Raw genomic sequence first — 18,721 nt, forward strand, 5'->3', positions numbered from 1 at the left:
TTGATGTGACGGCTCCTGCGAGTGTGAATGGTCGCCCCAGAGGACGGGTGGCAAGAGGCGCAGCATTGGTGCCTTGATGGATGGATGGATGGATGGATGGTCGGAGGCTTAGTCCTAGGAGCAATGTAGCTTAAGCTTGAAGCTTTCAATCGAACGGCACGGGAGTGCGGGTGCACAGCTCCTCTTGTTGTATTTTATTGATTTGTTTTTCCTTCAACAGCTTCACTCCCACCCAAGCCACACAGCCAGTGGCAGAGAGAGAGAACACGAGAAAAAGAGCGGCAGGATAGGCGAAAAGGACTGGCTCTAGGTGCCGACTAATAAAGTTCATCAAGGAGGAGAAGTTTCTATCTTTTTCCCCCACTCACGTTGCACTCCACAAGCGAACGAGAAGTTTCTCGAGGACACGGGCATTGAGGGCCTAAATGAATTAGAAAACAAATTTATCTTACGGTTTCAGCATATCTTTCTCTCTTTCTTCTTCTCCATCTCTCTCTTCCTTAAGTAACAATCTTCAGAACAATCAATAGAAGGCATCTATTCAAGGGCAACATTTACCTATTTTTATCTGTATAAAAGAAACCTTTTCAGTTTGAAGACCCTCAAGTGGTGAAAACCTTTCCGTTACGAGTATAAATAGATTTCACTCTTTGCTTTGTACACAAAAGGTCCATACGTTCGGTATAATTAACTGGAAATTGGTAGAAGGATTCCCATTGAAAATAACGATTCTCCTGATGCTCTGCTCTGCTCTGGTATTTCATGTAATTCGCATAATATTGTGCGAAAATAGATTTAATTACGCGCTTTTGCGCTCCAAAGTATAATGGGTTGTCCTACCTCCATTGAGGCGGAAAAGAAAACACCTAATGATGCAATTTCTGCGAAAAAGAATTCCTTGAAATTCACAATTTTCGCTCCCAATTGGCATTTACCGGGAAAATAGCAAGTAAAGCGATCCCAGGGGGATTCACAGTGCGACGGTGTAACAAGTGTTTGTGGCACCTCCCCCGAGGGTCACATATGGAGTCTGTTAGAGGCAATATTCTGCACAAATTATAGGGCGGGATGAAGCACACGAGCAACAAGAAAATGTAGATATATTTTTCTGTTTGTTTTAAGCTGCGTTTTAAGTATGACGAAAGACATTTGCCCCACGCATAGCCCACAATTACGGAATACATTTACTCTCAACAGTCCTCGAGCCCAAAACCGAAATTAAATTTTAAATAAAACAAACAAAAATGCTTCGAACCTTGGAAGTTGGCTTCAAACTTATACATGCCGTGGTAGGTGTATAACAGTTTCAGTGTAACAGCGTCGAAGCAGCAAATAGAAGACTGGTGAAGGCACTTCTACTACTTGAATGTATAAGTGTATAAGTACGTATAAGTTCGCGGCAACGCACCAACCCTCCCTCAACACTCATGTGCATACGGTATAAGTGTGCGTTCAGTATACGTGCTGCAAATACGTACTTATACGAGACAACAACCATCACTCAACGGACATTTGCATACAGTATAAGTATGCGCTCAGTATACGTATACCGACAGCGTCTCGGCTGCTTGGTACGAGTATACGCTTCATATACAAGCTCTAGCTTGTACTTCTACCACGCGTGGTATGCGCTCGCGTATACTCGCACTTATACACCAACTTAGTATGCGCTCATTATGTATACTCGATTATTTTTTTTGTATTATTTCCACCCCACGTTGTATGAGCGGTAGCGGTCTCAGAGAGAGAGAGAGCTGGCTGGTTCGAGTATAAGTAGGTCTTGGAGCCATCGAAAACCGGCTTTTGATCCACTGGAAAAGCTGCTCCAGCCAACGCACCTGCAGCAGTGGAGTGGCAAGTACGCCTAGCAGTAGTAGTAGCAGCAGTGGCAGCAATAAACAATGTGCTCCAACTGTTTACAGAACACGCCACATGGGCTCTCTCTCTCTCTTACTCTCTCTCTGTGGCAAGTCTGCTTGCTTCAATTCTCTCTCTCTGTTGCCTCATGCTGCATACCACCGAACAGTGGGCAGCATCGTTCGTTGCCTTTGTCTTCGTCTTCTTTGTCGCTGTCGCTGTCGTCGTCTGTCGTTTTCGTTGCCATCGTTTGGCTGCTGCTGCGTGGCCGGAATTGAGAATTTAGTTCGGTTTTAGCTCTGATTCCGTGTGGACCTCATAAAAAGCTCGCCCTCGACCGTTTCGAGCGTTTCCGTGTTGTATCGGGTGTCCGCTTCTTCGATTTGCGCGTCGCATGGAGCCTACACTCACACACATACAGATTCGAATACGCACACACACACACACACACACACACAGTGAAGCAGCAGCAGCAGCAGCGACAGCGACAACAACGCCAAATTATCGAGTCTGCGCCAAAAGTGATGGCAATTGCGAATCTTAAAGAGGTTCCCGCTTATCCCTAAATATCTCCACCCAAAAAAAAGTGTTGCACAGCCCACTGCTTGCCCCCCTCGTCGCAGCACTCGACACGCACACGCAGAGGCACAGTAAGAGGCAGTTGGCATTTTTCGGTTACGGGTTCGGTGCCCCATCGGTGCCCCCCATCGTAGTCATCGTCGTGGTCGTGGTCGTGGTCGCCGTCGTCGTCGTCGGTCATGTCACATGTCCTGGTGGCACCCGCTGCCGCCTTGTGCGTCTGACGCCGCCGCCGCACCGGCAGTTGGAATAATGCGGCGCTAGGGCCCCAGAGAGAGGAGAGAGACTTTCGCGAGTGTCGAGTCGGCTGAGAATTGAAATTGGAAATTGTTGTGGCCAAAAGAAGGGGCACGTCAGTTGCCGGTGGCAAAAGTGAAGAAGAAACCAAAATAAATGTGTGCCATTAATTGCTGGGAGCCAAACAAGCAGCAGCAGCAGCAGCAACGGCAACGGCAGTGGCAGTGGCAGTGTTCTAGCGTTCAGTTCTGAGTGCGGTTTCATGCAGCATTAGTGTGGTGTGGCAAGTGGTGCAAGAACACACATCTATAGAAACAACAACAGAGGCAGCCCCACTAACTAGTGTTTAAAAGAAATGGCCTGCAACATGGCTCTGAGTCCGGTATTAACAAAGGAAGAGGCACAGCAGCAACAGCAGCAACAGCAGCAGCCACAACAGCAGCACAATCAGGCGTTGCAGCAACAACAAACCAAATGGCAGCAACATGCAACAAAACGTCGACGTTGCCATCAACATTGGATTAAACATCTTCAAATACTGGCAATGGGTGAGTCTTTGAGCGGGACAAACCTGCAGGACATGGGCGGACAGCAGCTGTTGCAGCATTCATATGTGGCATGCATGTGGCATGCATGTTGCATGGTTGACAGACCCAAAATATATGCTCCTAATAGGCATTTGCCTTGCGGTCACAGCAGGAATACTTTGATGGGTCTGCGGATCAGCTACTGGGCGTGGCCCTGGAACTTCTTTTGTGGCCACATGCACAGGGGGCGGGGGGGCCACCAGAATTGGAAGCTAATTAATAATTATACCTACAGCATGCCGAGCTAGAACCGGACACACACGTACACCGCAGTCGACCAGCAGCAGTTGCCCCAGCAGCGAACAACTTCCGCTGCAATCAAACGCTTTAAACGGCGAACAGGTTGAAACTGGTTGGCAGTGGGCATGGGGCGGGGAAAGGGGCGGGCAATCGGTTGGCTTCTTGCTCGCATGTCAAGCACTTTTGTGGTCTTATCGGGAGCTTCCGCCCCTCAATCCGAGAAGTCCACAATCCCCACAGAGTTACCCCCAAAACACCAAAAATCGAGAGACAAAATCCGAAACGAAACCAACAATCGAATATAATTTTCGACAAAATATTTTGTGGGCGTGTAGGGTAGGGTAGGGGCGTGGAACGCCCATCATTAAAAGCCCCATTGAGAGCAGGCACATCAAAGGAGGGAGGGGGTGGAGCGGTAAAGCTTCTAGACCAATTAGTTGAAGGGAAAAGCACCTGCCGGCAAGCCCATTCCTGGCTGGGGGATGACAGCAAAAAAAGAAAAACAACAACAAGTAAATCAAAAAACAGAATCAAAATCAGAAAACGGAAGTCCATCTGCCTGTGTATAGGTCCATGCATACATCACTGTGTGTGTGTGTGTGTGTGTGTGTGTGTGTGTACGTGTGTGTTTGTGGGGGAATAAGGAAAAAGGAAAAGCATGTATTTGTCAGCACAAAATAATCAAGGATCATAATATGTCAACAAACAGACAGGCGGTGGCAGTGGCAGAGAGTCAGAGCCTGAGTCGTAGGCAGAATCCGAGGAAGCTGAGAGCTGGAGGAGCATAGGGCCAGCCCAGGACCAACAACAACGAAAACAAACAAACAAGCACAAGGACACCCCCCAAACGCACAAAAGTTGCGTATGTCAAAGTGTGTGTGTGTGTGTGTGTGTGCGTGTGTGAAAGCATAGAAATGTGTGCCACCAGAGCAAGAGCAACAGCAACAGCAGCCAGCCAGCAGCAAACTGAAGCCAAAGCTAAGGCAGCAGCAGCAGCAGCAGCAGGAAAAGTGTAGGACAAACATTCCGTAATAGATATGAGGGGGGGCACAGAGAGGGTGACAGGGCGTTAGGGTGACAGGGTGGCAAGAGTCGTCGCGACTTGTCGTTTTTGTCTCTGACAGTTGGGCAAATGTGCTGAAGTGCATTGACAATACCACGAACCAAGTACAGCGCTTGACCAAACCCAAAACCAATAGCAAAAAGGACAAAAAAAAGAATCAACTGAAAGGCTGAGGGGATGTCGGACGGTAGGGGAGGGTAGGGGAATGCTTTGCCACTTGAAGCGCAGAACCAGAGAAAGAGCACTGCTTTGGCTGCTCCATTGTAAGGGGGCAAAGTGTTAGGCACACACAATGGAGCAAAGAGAGAGAGAGAGAGAGAGAGAGAGGGAGAGAGTGCGGGCTGGCAGCATATCTCGATAGATAATCTTGCCCCACACACACACTCGAGCACCACAATCTGCAGGCAGCATCTTCAAGGCATTCCCTCACTCTCTCTCGCTCTCTTTTGCCACCTCTCTCCTTCACTGTCCGTGCCGGAGTCGGACTGCAACTGACTTTCTGTGCAGCGGCTGTCATTCCCCGGCTTGCAAAAGTTAATTGCGGATCCAGGGAGAGCCAGCCAGAAAGCGAATCTTTTGAAAGATTGCTCGGCAGCTCAGCCCTCCCCGGTGTGGCACTCTCTGTTTCCGTAGCTGCTGGTGTGGGCAGCTAAAACTGAACAAAAACAGCTCAAAGAAACGCCCATGTTTGGCCAGCACTGACTGGCAGCAGCTACCACTTGTCGATGGCTTAACGAGAGCCAGAAACAGAAACAAAGCCGAAGCCAAAGCCAAAACTAAAGCCACAGCCAGCGGCTACGGCAGCAGCGACAGTTTATAATTTTGTGAGCGAAACCCCGCGCAGTCCCCTCAGGCCGTGCGACGCCCCTGCGGCACCTTGAGACGATGGTCGCAACCAGTTTAGCAGTGACTGAAAAGCGACAGCCACAGCCACAGCCACCACCCACACCGTCTGCCACGAAGCCGATTGACACAGGCCACAAGTGGAAGCACAGTCTCAAGAGCAGTCGGTGGGACGGGGACGGGGACGGGTACGGGCACGGGGGCAGCGTGGGCTTAAATGACGTAATTATAAATCAAATATCTAAAACTGTTGCACCAAATCGACAAAAGGGAATCCAGTATTGATTTGGTAATGCTCGTAAAAAAAGGGAATTGAATTTAGTTAAGAAATAAATTTATATAAATTTAATTTGCAGTTTGCTGATGCCAATAAAAGTTGATTCAAGTTGGACTTTAGTGCTTTTACTTCGCTACAATTTAGTTCCATTTAATTCCACATTAAATTCGAAATTCGAGAATAAATCGCCGGCACACTGCTGACATTCCAGGATCATATTCAAGCACTTGAAACGTTTCAATTTCCCTGCTCTTGTATTTATTTTGTAAGGCTCGTAAAGAAGGGAATTAAATTTAGCTTAGAGATTAATTTATATAAATTTAATTTTCTGATACAAATATGAGTTGATTCAAGTTAGAGTTTTGTGCTTCTACTTCGCCATAATTTAGTTCTAATAATTCCATAATCCATTCCAAATTGAAGAAAAATTCAAGAATAAATTGGGCAAATTCTGCTGACAACCCAGGATCATATTCACGCACTTGAAACGTTCCATTGTCCCTGTTGTGGGACCAAGAACATTCCTTTGCTTCTTGCATTCACGTTCCAAGTGCATTTGCTCGTGTGTCCAGAAATAGACAGAAGCTGCATGGGCCAAAGGAATCAACGAGGAAACATGCTCGGCAAACTGACAACTGAAACTGAATGTTGTTTAGCATAGGCCATAAAAATAAACATCTGTTTATAAATACAAGTCGCCAGCATGTGGCAAAAGGTGCAGCCTGGCTGTGCGGCAGGGGCAGTTGTCAAACAGTTGCACTTGAAGTCGCCACACCGCCAGTCGCTGGATCGGCGACAAGTCCCTCCCGCTGCGTCCGCATCGCATCGTATCGTGGCATGTGGTAATTGGTCGTCTAGGTGGCATGCCACATAGATTTATTATTAGGTTTTCAACATCACCATTAGATGGCCCCTTGCTATGGTTCAGGGCTACCCACCAGAAGTAAAGTATGTAAAAAGTATGAAATTTGTGTGCGCCTTTCAAGAGCTGCAAAAGGCAGGGCGGGCCCAAACTATTTCTACGCTGGGAATGAATTTTCAATTATCAGGATATCTATTGTATGGCAACTGGAGGAGAAAGAGGGATCCGCCAGTGGCAGGATATTAGCAATGTGCAGCCTGGCGTGCTTCCTACGCAGAATATCCCCAGACCAGACCAGACCAGACCAGAGCCCCCCCAGAAGGATACGATGGATGCGGTGAATGGATGGATGCCACATAGATGATTGCTCCCTTCCCTTCCTGCTGCCAACAACCCCGCTGATGACTGACTTTGATGGGTTTGCTACGATATTGATGCGAATTGATTTGGTTAGTCAGATGTTGGACAGTTGTGGAGAGGGGCAGTCGCCCGCCCTCCTCCTAGACAGCAGACAGGAGACAGGAGGCAGGAGGCTCAGTTCAATGAATAAATAAAAATGGGGCAAATCAAGCAAGATGCCAAATGAGGCTCGTCATAGATGAAGAAGGACTGAAGCCTGACGGACGGAGAAAGAGACGGAGACAGAGAGCCTTCCTGCGCCTGATACGCTGGTTGGTTGGCACTTTTGCGTTTTTAGAGGGGAATAAATTTAATGGCCCTCGGTCCTGCTGCTGCTGCTGCTGCTCTGCGGCTCACTTGAGCCTCCTTGCGGTTCAGTTGAGTAATTGAAAAGCCATTCCAAGGTGAGACCCAGGGACCCACTCACAGACGAGAGATGTCTTCATCGCTCTCCCTCTGGCTGCTAATTTAAATTTATGAATTTTAGAAAAACATCTCAATATCGAGGGGATAGATGTATGTATCAATATATAGTATATTTGTGTAGGCAGACACACAGCCAGAGGCAGAGGAGCCTCGTCTCCGGGTGCGTCCTTCCACGCACTTTCACTTTTCTTGAGTGTTTAATCAAGTGTGAATAATTGCATCATTCTGCCTCAAAGAGACTCGATTTCCTTTGTGTTTGTGCGCCAGCATTGTGTCTGTGTCTGTGTGTGTGTGGCAAGACTGATACCGATATGTGGGCCAACCGAGAATGGAAATGGGTGGCTGGGTGGCTGGGTGGCAGGGAAGTTAGTCTCAACCTCAGAGACAGTTTCGTTTTCAGCAAATCAAATTCAAAGAAAGTTTGCATGAATTCTCACTTCGGTAAGCGGCAAGTGGCTTCATTGTGGGTGTGTCTGTGTGTGGCACGGGCACGGGGCACGGGGCACGTGTGTGGCTGTAAGAAAAGGACTTGCATATTTTAAGCTCGTGTTGATACAACGATATTGAAAAATGAATATTTGATCGGGCAGTCCTTTGGTCCTTCAGGCAGGGCACAAGTGTTTATATTTACGAGCATGCTGAGGAGTAGTGCCGGCTTTGTGTGGCATGCATCATTCATGCGGCACTTAATTGAAGTGTGCGCCTGGCAGCTGCAACAGCAGGAGGAGCAGCAGCAGCATCTGCCCAAATGCTCGCCAAAATTCCCTTTCAAGACGCGTGTTCAACCGGTCGGATTCCGCTGTAGCTGCAGCTCGCGTGGCAGTGGCAACAGCTTCGACAGCTGCAACCTCCGCAACTGTCGCATCTGTATCTGTATCTGCATCAGTGTCTACGTGTGTGTGTGTTTGTGTGTGTGGCTGATGACTTCTTGGCTTTAACGTGTGAACCGTTCGCGGTCGGTCCATGTCCATTGCACGCTTCAGTAATCCCTCGTCTTGTCCGAGTCACTTGCACACCTTTCGGCTTTGGCCACGGATGGGAATGGTGATGGGATTGGGGCACATACAATGTCTGTGTGTGTGTGTGTGTGTGGGGGGCGTTCTGTTGTCCACTTGCCCAGTTGTCCGGTTGTCCGGCTGACGTGTGGTTCCGCTTCGACAATTCTCCCTCTCTCTCTGCCTGCCTCCCTCCCTCGCTCACTTCTTTGTCGTGTGAGCGTGTGGAAATCTGTGACGCGGCATTTGGCTTGGGAAAACTTTAACTTTAACTTCGCTTCATTTAATTGCAACAGAGAGCAACAGCCATTTTGCCTTGCAACATTTTGTTTTGCTGGGAACCAGCAAACTCTCTGCACTCCCACCCCCCAGCCCCCTGTGCCGTATCAAGTTTCATAGGCAGACATGCCTCATTGGCTGCAGTCTGAACCTGGACAGGACTCAACGCATTGTCATTCGATTGCGCAAACATTATTTCATGAGCGAGAAGGCATTTGGCATTCCACATGCCCCCAGGCCATGACAGTCTCTCCAGCATCCTCCAGTCTGCAGTCTGGGGTAACTTAACCCTTATCCAACCAGCAGCATCGCATTGTTAAGCCGCTCTGCCCTCCTCGATGGCTACTTCTGGAAGGGTACCTGCCCATCCCCCTCCAGCTATGTTTGCGTGTAATTTGGACGAACAATACCCACTGCCAATGCGAATGCGAATGCAAATAAAGTTGAAGCTGAAGCTGAAGCTGGAGTTGAAGATGAAGATGGGAGCTGTAGATGCTGAGATGTGTGGCATGAGTGTGCCCCGCCACGTGCACACTTTTGCAGCACAAACGGCAATTAAGCCAAACAATAAGCTGACAAACACTCGGGCTCCAGCAAAACTGAATGACAATGCCAAAGAGAGTGCAAAGAGCAGGCGGGAAATACAGGCAGGCAGGCAGCTACGGCTCCTGTTCGTCTCACAGCTTTAAAGCATTTAATTAACGAAAAATAATCAGCCCATAAACACAGCCCGAAAACATGGCGATGCTGCCATTTAAGCACCATCTGAAAAATAATAATTTACCAAAACCAAAGTAGATTTTAGCGGACACATAAGCCCCGTAAAAGATACAAATAAGTGTTGCCTGAGGTTCAGGCTGTGTCCAGTAACAATAATAATACCCCAAAGAAACAAGATTTTAGAATGGTATAAAATATATTTCAAACATCTTCTTCCCACTAAAATTACTTGATTATTTATTTGGGAACTCAACTCAAGGGCAACTCGATCTCTGGCTTGGTTCAATTCAACTCCAATAATGATGAAGGAATATTCAACATTTTCTTCTTGAAACATTCGGGATTATTCAGGTCTTTTGGTTCAAATATGAAACTCTGCAATTTGTGTATGAGAAAAACAGTCTCTGGCTCTCTCTCTTTTTCTGTCTCGAGTGTTGCCACAGAAAGGGGAAGAAAAGTTCCCCATAATTTTATTGAATACTTACAATAAAATATAGAATTTATTTTCATTTTATTTCTGCTTCTGCTTCTGTTTCTGTTTCAAGTATCGATGTTCGGGCAAACTGCATTTTCAAGTTGAATGCAACTTTCTGTCCTATCCCCTCCTCACACCCACACACACACCCACACCCACACCCACACTCGTTTATCTCTGGTCATAACTTTTGTGGGTTTTCCTCTCCTCCTCCCAACCCACTCTGTGTGTGCGTGTAATGAAGCAACTGTCGCATATTCGGACTCCAAGTCCGACTTCAGAGATTCTTCCTATCTGAGGGGCAAGCAAACCAGACAAAAAAAGCAGAAAATGTCACACAGGAAGAAAATGTATGAATATGCGGGAGAGGCGGGGAGATTGTGGTGTATGTGCTGGCAGTTCTCTCCTCTGTGAATGTCAGATGCGGGAAAGTCGAATGGGCAAAGCCGGATTTTTGAGTGTCCAATTCTGGGGACAGTGCTCAAAGAGATAGCATTCGAGTGGCCGGATATTTGCTGCATCAGCGTATAGGAATTTTTGGTTTATGTCCCCGCCCAGCTCGGTCCAGCCCAGGACATCACACAGCAGCCCACTTCTTGGCCCGGACAGTCCAAGTCTGAGAGGACGAACCCACCTCAAGGCTGAACGACATCCATTCTCGTATTAGCCATGTAGGTTTATTTTGGCCTTGGATATTTACGGGCTCTGGTCTGGCCGGAATGTGGCCGGCCGCTTTCAGTGTGTGTGGCGTGTGGGGTGTGGTGGGGGGCTTTCAAATATGAAATTTATTCAAGTCACTCTGGTTTAATGTTTGGAAATGGACAGCAAATAACTTTCGAGAGCGTTTACAATAACAACACGGCCAGGGAATTGTCTATGTGTTTCCTTCCCCCCTTGCCCCGCCCTACCATCATTATCCCTTGCCACTATTTCATAATGATGAAGATGATGATGATGATGATGCTGATGGTTTCCTTAACCATTTTGTTGGCCCTTTAGGCCAGTGATGGGTGGGATATGAATGCGTTGGCCACCTACCCACCCACCTACCTACCTACCTACATAAGAATGCCTTCCAATTACCTCCATCCAATCGGGGTCCCCACATTCCGACAGAAGGAATCCTTTCCTTTCCTTTCCTTTCCTTGGCTTTCCCCTTTTTGTGTCTGTGCCATTTTCGCTTCAATTTCGATTTTTACTGAAATGATTTTTTAAAGATAATATTAGGAAAAACCCATCAAAGTAAAAGAAAATCCTGCCAAGCCATTCCCTGCCATTCACCTCCACCCCCGCTTCCGTTCCAGCCTCATCCTTTGCCCCCCACTTCCAATTATCCATTTTCCAATATCTAAACCCACTTGGGCCTTGAAGCCTGCAGCCGTTGGAGGAGACAGTGGCGCATAAATTGATTGGATGATGTCGCTTTTTATGTCGTTTGTGCTCATCCCCTTCCCCTTCCCCTTCCGCTTCACCATCCACCCATCCACCCCGCGCGACATTATATCCCCCGCCGCTGGTTGGCTTTTCCTTGAGATTCTGTGAATTTCATAAGTTGATGCGATGCGTAGCATGTGTTATAAATAAATCAAGCATTCTGGGTGGCAATCTCTTAGAGGTTCGATGCCAGGACCCCCGTTACTCCTCCACTGCCATTGCCTGTTTGGTTTGGGGTTTGCTCTGCAATGGAATTGTCATTTAATTCAAATGGTGCTTAGAATCGATTGGAGCACTGGATCGTTCCCTGGGTAACCAAGCAGTAGACACGGGGTCTGGGGATGGTCACTTGTAAACAGTGTGCGAGAGTGTAATGCAGTGTTGGACAGGGCAGAAAGAGTGGTAGTGTTGCTATGACTGCTCTGTAGTGTTGGGCAAGTCGGCAGAGTATGCGAGCCTCTTGGGACAGTGGGAAGATGCAGCTAAATATGAACTCGAGGGCGGTGAGAACCTCTGGGGTGAGACTGGCTGCCTATTAGGTAAATTACATTGCAACATGCGTCCAACGCATATCGTAATTTGTGTGTGTTTTTGTGTGATGTGTGTGGGGGGGGGTCGGGTCATTGGAGGGGCAAACAAACAATGCCACTAAACTTCCCACCAGAAACCGCAAGGCAAGAGAGTGGCAGGGAGAGGGAGAGCGAGAGGGAAAGCGAAAACTCCGCCAAATGCCGCAGCTAATTGCGGCTACGCAACTGCACCACCTTTGCCCCACCTGCCAGCGGCAGACATTGCGTGCGGCTGTTGTGCTCTTGTGAGAACCCTGCCACAATTAGAGGCAAGAGCATTGCCCCCGCACCGAGCCAGCGTACTGGCAACAGGTACAAACATCACTGTCCAACTGAACTAACGAGTCGGCGATGACCGCACCAGCGGAAACACTTGCCACCGCTAGCCACCACACTTCAACTCGTCAACAAGTTGCGCAGCAGTTCCCCCCCGCACCATTCTCAGGGGGTTTGGGGGGTAGCAAAAAAAGTATCAAGTGGGGAGCGAGTAGTAGTACCCCACACAGTGGTGCCTCAAATGTTCCAATTAGAAAAGAAACGAGCAATCAAATATAAGAGAGAGTTGCAAATGCTCTTCATCGGAAAGTTCTTCAGTCTTCCGATGGATTTTCGGCTGTTCATCGCATTGGGTCTTGCCTCGGGATTACTCTGCTAAAATATCCAATTAAAAGTATTTCAAATTGTGCTCGTCTTGTCCCTCCTTAAAGCCCAATTATAATTTTATACTCTATGGCAAAAGTGAGAACTATGATGCCACAATTTCCACAAAAACATCAACGGATTTCGGTCATGTCACAGCCGCGAAAAGAATGTTGCGGTGCAGAAAGTTGAACCCCAAAACACGAAATCATATTTTAATTACGAAAAAGAATTCCCGCAACAGCACAGCGCGCCACCCACCCAGGTGACTCCCAAGCTGTGTGCACGGTGCTGGGTAATAAATAAAATAAAATCTAAAATAATAAATATAAAACAAAAACAACAAATTTGCAGCATTATGAGCAACAAAACTGCTGGCGCTCCACGCAGCACAAGTTGCAAATTGTCTGCCACCGCTGTGCTGCCACTACTGTTGCTGGTAGGTTGTTGCTCGTTGTTCGTTGTTCGGCGGTGTTGCAGGTTGCTCCTTGTTGCAGCTTGTTGGTGTCCTTGGGCCGAGGGTCGAGAGGCTGCAGGTGCAAGCTCGACCAGCAGGTGGCGGTTAGCTCCTTTTACTCAGTTTTAATAAACGCTCCATCGTTGATGATGTTAATAATGCTGCTGCTACTGCTGCTGCTGCTGCCAGCGGTTCCTTCTGGTCCTGCCGCATTGTTAATGTAGATGAACTGAGATGGGGGGGAAGAGAGGGATGGAGAGAGGTGGCTGCCTGCTGCCTGCGGTGCGGCAAAGTGTTGCCAGTAATTGCAATTTGTTGCTTGCCACTGCAGCAGCAGTGGAACTGGAAACAATCTAACTGGGATTTCCATTAGGGCCCACAGACAAATCATTTCGACTTTCCTTCAGCTCTGCATCTCTCTGCAACTTTGTAATGCGATGCCGCAGCTGTGGGCAGAATCTGCAGAGACAATTGCTTCAGCTGTAGCCCAAATCGAGGAGGCTGCTTGTTCTTGTCACGCTTGTCATTCAGAGACCACCCAGACCCAGACCCGCAAAGACTGACACAATTTAGGAGCCTAAAAACAAAAGAAATCCCTTTAAAAATGAAGCTCCAGCTCAAGGATCTCTTAAGATCGTATCGTATATTTAAAAGTTTAAACTCTAATAAAGCAGCAGCACAAACGCGGGGAGATCGATGATGATGCCAATAGGGAGTGGCACGTTCCGCGTGGCCCAATGCTGCTGGCATGCAAGTAGAATGCGTCATGCAGGATGCAGCATGCAGCATGCACCATTAGAACGGAAATGTCGCTCCAACTATTGTTATATCGTATTTGAACAAATGCTGCGCTACGTCCTCGTAACATCATCTGCTTCCCATGCAAATGCCAAGCACGTTGCTGACAAGGGGGCGTGCCGCAAGCCAAAAAAAAGAACGAAGGGAAGCAAGCAAGCGCCAGCCAAGACAAGGTGGCAGCTCCTCCCCCCAAAACGACTTCGAGCTGCTGGTTCGATTGATGATGGTGATGCTCCGCTGTACTGCGACAATATTCTGAAGCAGCGCAATTTTTCCTATGGCTGTTCTTGGCAGCCTACGTGTGGCCACGCCCACAGTGCAAACCAACAACAAAAAAAAGAAGATAAAAGGAGCTGGAATACGTATTAAAATAAAGTCCGTTCCATTTGCTTCTCTCTGTGGGAAAATCATAATCGTCAAATGAATACGCGTCGTGAGGGAAATATTTGCGCTAGGCACCAAAACGATGCTTGGCAACCCTCTAGGGTTGTCATCCACCAAATCCCGAAAACGTGAGAGCATTTAAAGCCAAAGCGAAAGCAAAAACAAATAAAACTCAAGTGCTAAATGTGTGAAAATGTGGCAGAGCAGAGCAGAGCAGAGAGGCTGTACGCGTCTGCGTGTCTGTGGCAACTGGATTCGGGGGCAAGGCTACTCAGGTGTCACTCTGGTTAATCCGATCCCGGGCGGCTTAATCAGCTCAGGCCCATGCCAGATAACTGCCTGGAACGAATCTTATGAAGGGGCCAGATAGATGGGCGAGCTGGCTGCCTGTCCACACATCACTCTTGACTCGAGCTGGGGCTGGGTGGTTGGGGCCATCAAATTTCAGTCATAACAATAACACTGATAGTCCTTTGCTCGTAAAACAAGACCTAAGCCAGCGAACCCTTTTTTTTTGTTGGAGGGCACGGGGATGGATGGAACTCTGCTCTGGTCGGGATTTGTCTGCGTCCATGCGTGCGGCGGCACCACTCTCTATGGCCCTGGTTCGGCCTCCTTTGCTCGCATGTGCTGTTGTTTTGGCCCCAGCCTGGGAAACAATCCAGAGAACGCGACACTAAAAACCACGCACGTCGCACACACCCACACACACACACAGTCGAGAGGCAGAGAAATTCGACAATGGCACTTGACGTTACCCGAAGGAGAAGGAGGCAGAAGCTGTGCCAGAAGCTGCGAGGTGGAAGGTGTCCGGGAGGCAGGTCAAAAGGCGTCGCCTAAAGCATTTAAATCCTTTTCGCACTTTCGGCTGTCTGAAGCCTTCGTCTGTCGGCCACTCCTGCTGCTGCTGCTGCTGCTGCTGCTGCTGCTGCTCCTTCCCCCAAACACTTTCTTCTGCTTGTTGCGTGTGAATTTCCATTTCGACTATTTCCGAGGGACAACACCCTGTATGACGTATGGAACTGCAGAATGTGTGTGCCGTGACGTGGAGTTGGGGGACGCTTCACGCTTTAATTTCAATTTTATGAGGGGGTGCTGGAAGACAGCTTTCTGCTTTTCTTTAGGATGTTACTCGTACGAGGCCGTAAAATAGGAATTTGCTTTATTAAAATATTTCGCTTGAAAAATATGAGAGACAAACGAGGAGGACGCAGAGGAAGGCTAAAAGAAGTGGCGGCAAATCCGCTATCACGGACCCAAGGGCGCCAGTGTAAAATGTGAGCGTTCCCAGGGGGGAAAGGGGCAGCAGAGGGCGCAAAGCGAAAGTATTCCTCCAAGAATGAGGTAAAAATTTACTCAACTATGAACTCTTGCCCCCCCTCCTCTCATGTGTGTGTGTGTGTGTGTGTCTGGGAAATAGGCAAAAATTTGCGACAGGCCAAAGGTTATGTTGATCCTTGTCTGCCGCTCCTGCGCTGGGGCTGCGGCTGCTCCTGGCAAGGGTTCCCAGGTCCTTCAGCCTGCTCTCTGTCTGTGTTTGACATGCCTCCCTCCCTCGCCGCCCCCCTCTGCAACAGCCATTCGGAGAAAATTTATATAAATTGCCAGTAATGCTGCTGGCTGGTTCGACAACATCTATCGTGGGGCATGGACGTGTGGTGGGTGCCTCGAACGCGAATTTAGGGGGGATGGCAAATTGCTGTTGTTGATTTCCCGAGCTTGTTCTTGCCACATTCTTTTGCCAAACAAATTATATAGTGGCGGAGGGTTGGCAAAAAAGGGAAAATAATGAAATCGTAAAGAGTTTGGCAACGAGCGAGGGCTCCAAACGGTCCAGACTGTGGATGGGGGGGGGACGGGTGCTGGAAGATATTTTCCTTATTTAAAATTCATTTATGTCCCCTCTCCGCTCTCCATTATGCACACTCCACACACAATGGTAACTCATCACTGTCCCTCCCACGCATATTCCGCTCTCTATTCTCTCTCTCTCTCTCTCTCTCTCTCACTCTATTCCTCTTCCCCACTCTCTGCTCGCTTTTCTCGCACAAACCATTCAGACATGATGCGTATGCAAATTGTGGGCCATATTAATCATTGGCAGCGTTTTGGTTTTTTTTTGTTTTTGTCCCCGAGAGAGGGTTACCAGATGGTGGGGTTAGGGGTTAGCAGAGGGGCTTTGGCCAGATTTAATACTGCATTTTGTAGCTTATAAATAAACAGAGAAAGAGAGAGCAAAACACACAGCGAAAGAGAGAGAGAGAGAGAGAGAGAGAGAGACTATGGTCTCTGCTGGTAAATTTATGAAAACGCGAATGAAATGCTCATTCCATAGAATGCATAACGGCCACCGAGTAGGGACAAGGAGCAGGAGACTGGCAGCAGTGGGTGCTGACAGGGTGTGACAATGCTGTGTGCGGCAACGGGGATAGCTGGATGGGGAGGGATTATTTTTTGCACTGCACAGGACACTAAAAACAACTGCCACTGCAGCGTCAGGCTCGGCGTTAAATGCTTTTGTTGATTCTAGATGCACGACTAGAACCACGACCAAACACTGCCCCGGCCTCTGCCTCTGCTCCTGACCCGCGCGCCCGCGCGCACAATTTAATAGTTTCGGCGGCGGCCAAAAGAAATGAACTCCAAAAACTGCAGACTGCAATGTGTCTTGGCAAACAGACAACGAACGCGGATCCGGACACGGACACGGACGCGGACCACACCCACAATTGCCTTTTGTAGAACGGCAAACGCTTTTTGTGTTTGTTTTTCATTAAAAAAAACGGACCCCCTACCCCCTGCCTATCGGGCGAGAGAGAGAGAGAGAGAGAAAAAACTTCACCATTGCGGGGAAAATGGTCAAAGTTCGGCTGAGTCGGAGGCTGGAGCTGGGGCCTCGGGACTTTGGTAGATTTTGTATAGAGCAGTGGCACAGGGAGGACCGGGCTCAGTGGTTCTGTGTGAGGAGAGAAGATTTTGCCCGGCTTTATTGCGGTCAGGATACGCTTTGAGCGGGGCTGCATTGCATTGCCTGGCGTGGACTCGCTCTTTGAGTAAACACACATTTCATAATTCATCAGACGACGACTGTCCGTGATAGAAAGTCACGTTTTTAATAGAGCACCCAACGGACAGTACGTACGGCCCGGAACGGTCCGAACTGAATAGCAGACCACGGACCAAAGACAACAAATGACCCCAAGGACAATTAATTAACTGCATCTCTAATGAATCTCTTTCTGTTTGTGTGCTTTTTGTGCTACATTTCAGCTGTCATCGCCCTGTCCCTGACCGGCCTCGCCCCCTGCCACGCCCAGCAGCAAAAGTTCCGCACCACGCCCCACGATCTGCAAGTGCTCGAGGGTGCCGAGGCCATGATGCGCTGCGAGGTGACCAATGTGGCCGGAGCCGTGCAATGGACAAAGGACGGCTTCGCCCTGGGCTTCTCCGCCGTGATCCCGGGCTTTCCGCGCTACTCAGTGCTCGGCGACCGGAAGCAGGGCGTCTACAATCTGCGCATCTCGAATGCGTCCATCAACGACGATGCGGAGTACCAATGCCAGGTGGGACCCGCCCGCCTCAACTCGGCCATCCGAGCAAATGCCAAACTTACTGTCATATGTGAGTACATAAAACATGTTCAGATAATTTTTCAAAGTGTTCCCAAGTCACATCCTGATAGTGCAACGAAACACCAATACATCTTGATTATTAAATTTGGAGCGCTGTCGACGCAGTCGTATCCATTCTATCTCATTTTATTCCCTTCTAATTTGTACACCCAGGGTTGTTCTCAGTCTTACTTGCATTTCAAGTAGAATTCATACTATTTGTATACATTTGACGCCATTAACCATTTCCATTTCGAAATAATATTATAAAGAATTTCTTACCTTAGGCGAAAACTCCCAGGTGTTTTTTGTTTTTACTTGAAGAATTTACGATGCCATGCAATTAATTTCAATAACGATGAAAACTCTTAGCAGCAGAGTTCGCCAACTTTTTTTCTGGGTCACTCTTTACCGCTCACTCTGCCGCTGTCGTCTCGTTCCATTCCACTGTTTTCTGGATCTGCAATTAATTTAAGTAATAAATACAAATGAATTTGTCACCAGGGGCGCCACAGCCAACGAGTCACACATACTCGTACACACACACACACACACGTCGTGCTCTTTCCTGCTCATTGCACCTAGAGAGAATTGTCGCTTCAGAAATTTAAATGCGACGCTCCCTTTTTTACCTTTCCCGCTGCCCGCATCTACCACCACATCTCCACCAGCCCCGCTTCGGCACTTGCCGCTGTTGCTGGCTGCGGGCTGCTGCGATGCCGGCAGCATTTATTGTCAGCAATTTGCAAAAGCAACAACAGCAATAGCAACAGCAGCATGAGAGGAGAGGAGTTTAGCGCAGTTTATTGCTCCAAGGAGCTAACGAATCAAGGAGGAGAGGGACGACAGAAACTGCACAGAACACTACTGCTGGGGTGGGGTGAGCGAGCAGGGAACGGGAATGCTGAAGAGCGGTAAAGTTACAGCTAGACGGAACTCTTGGCCACAGCCAAGCTATATCAAATGGAAGGTAAGGGAGTTGACTAACAG

The 18,721-nt window shown here is 48.4% G+C and overlaps 1 protein-coding gene across 3 annotated transcripts in view; it reads left to right on the plus strand.

The window, feature by feature from the left end:
* The first annotated feature begins 2,501 nt into the window (after positions 1-2,501).
* LOC117890253 (nephrin) overlaps positions 2,502-18,721 on the plus strand; it is a 62,084-nt gene continuing 45,864 nt past the window's right edge. For 2 of the 3 annotated variants that reach the window (XM_034795002.1, XM_034795000.1), the window contains exons 1-2: positions 2,502-3,221; positions 17,391-17,741. In XM_034795002.1, coding sequence (XP_034650893.1) covers positions 3,029-3,221; positions 17,391-17,741 — 544 coding nt within the window. In that variant the 5' untranslated portion in view covers positions 2,502-3,028. The remainder of the gene's footprint in view (positions 3,222-17,390; positions 17,742-18,721) is intronic. The other variant, XM_034795001.1, reaches the window with a different exon arrangement.

The sequence above is a fragment of the Drosophila subobscura genome, chromosome E (assembly GCF_008121235.1).
Source record: "Drosophila subobscura isolate 14011-0131.10 chromosome E, UCBerk_Dsub_1.0, whole genome shotgun sequence".
NCBI classification, from domain to species: domain Eukaryota; kingdom Metazoa; phylum Arthropoda; class Insecta; order Diptera; family Drosophilidae; genus Drosophila; species Drosophila subobscura.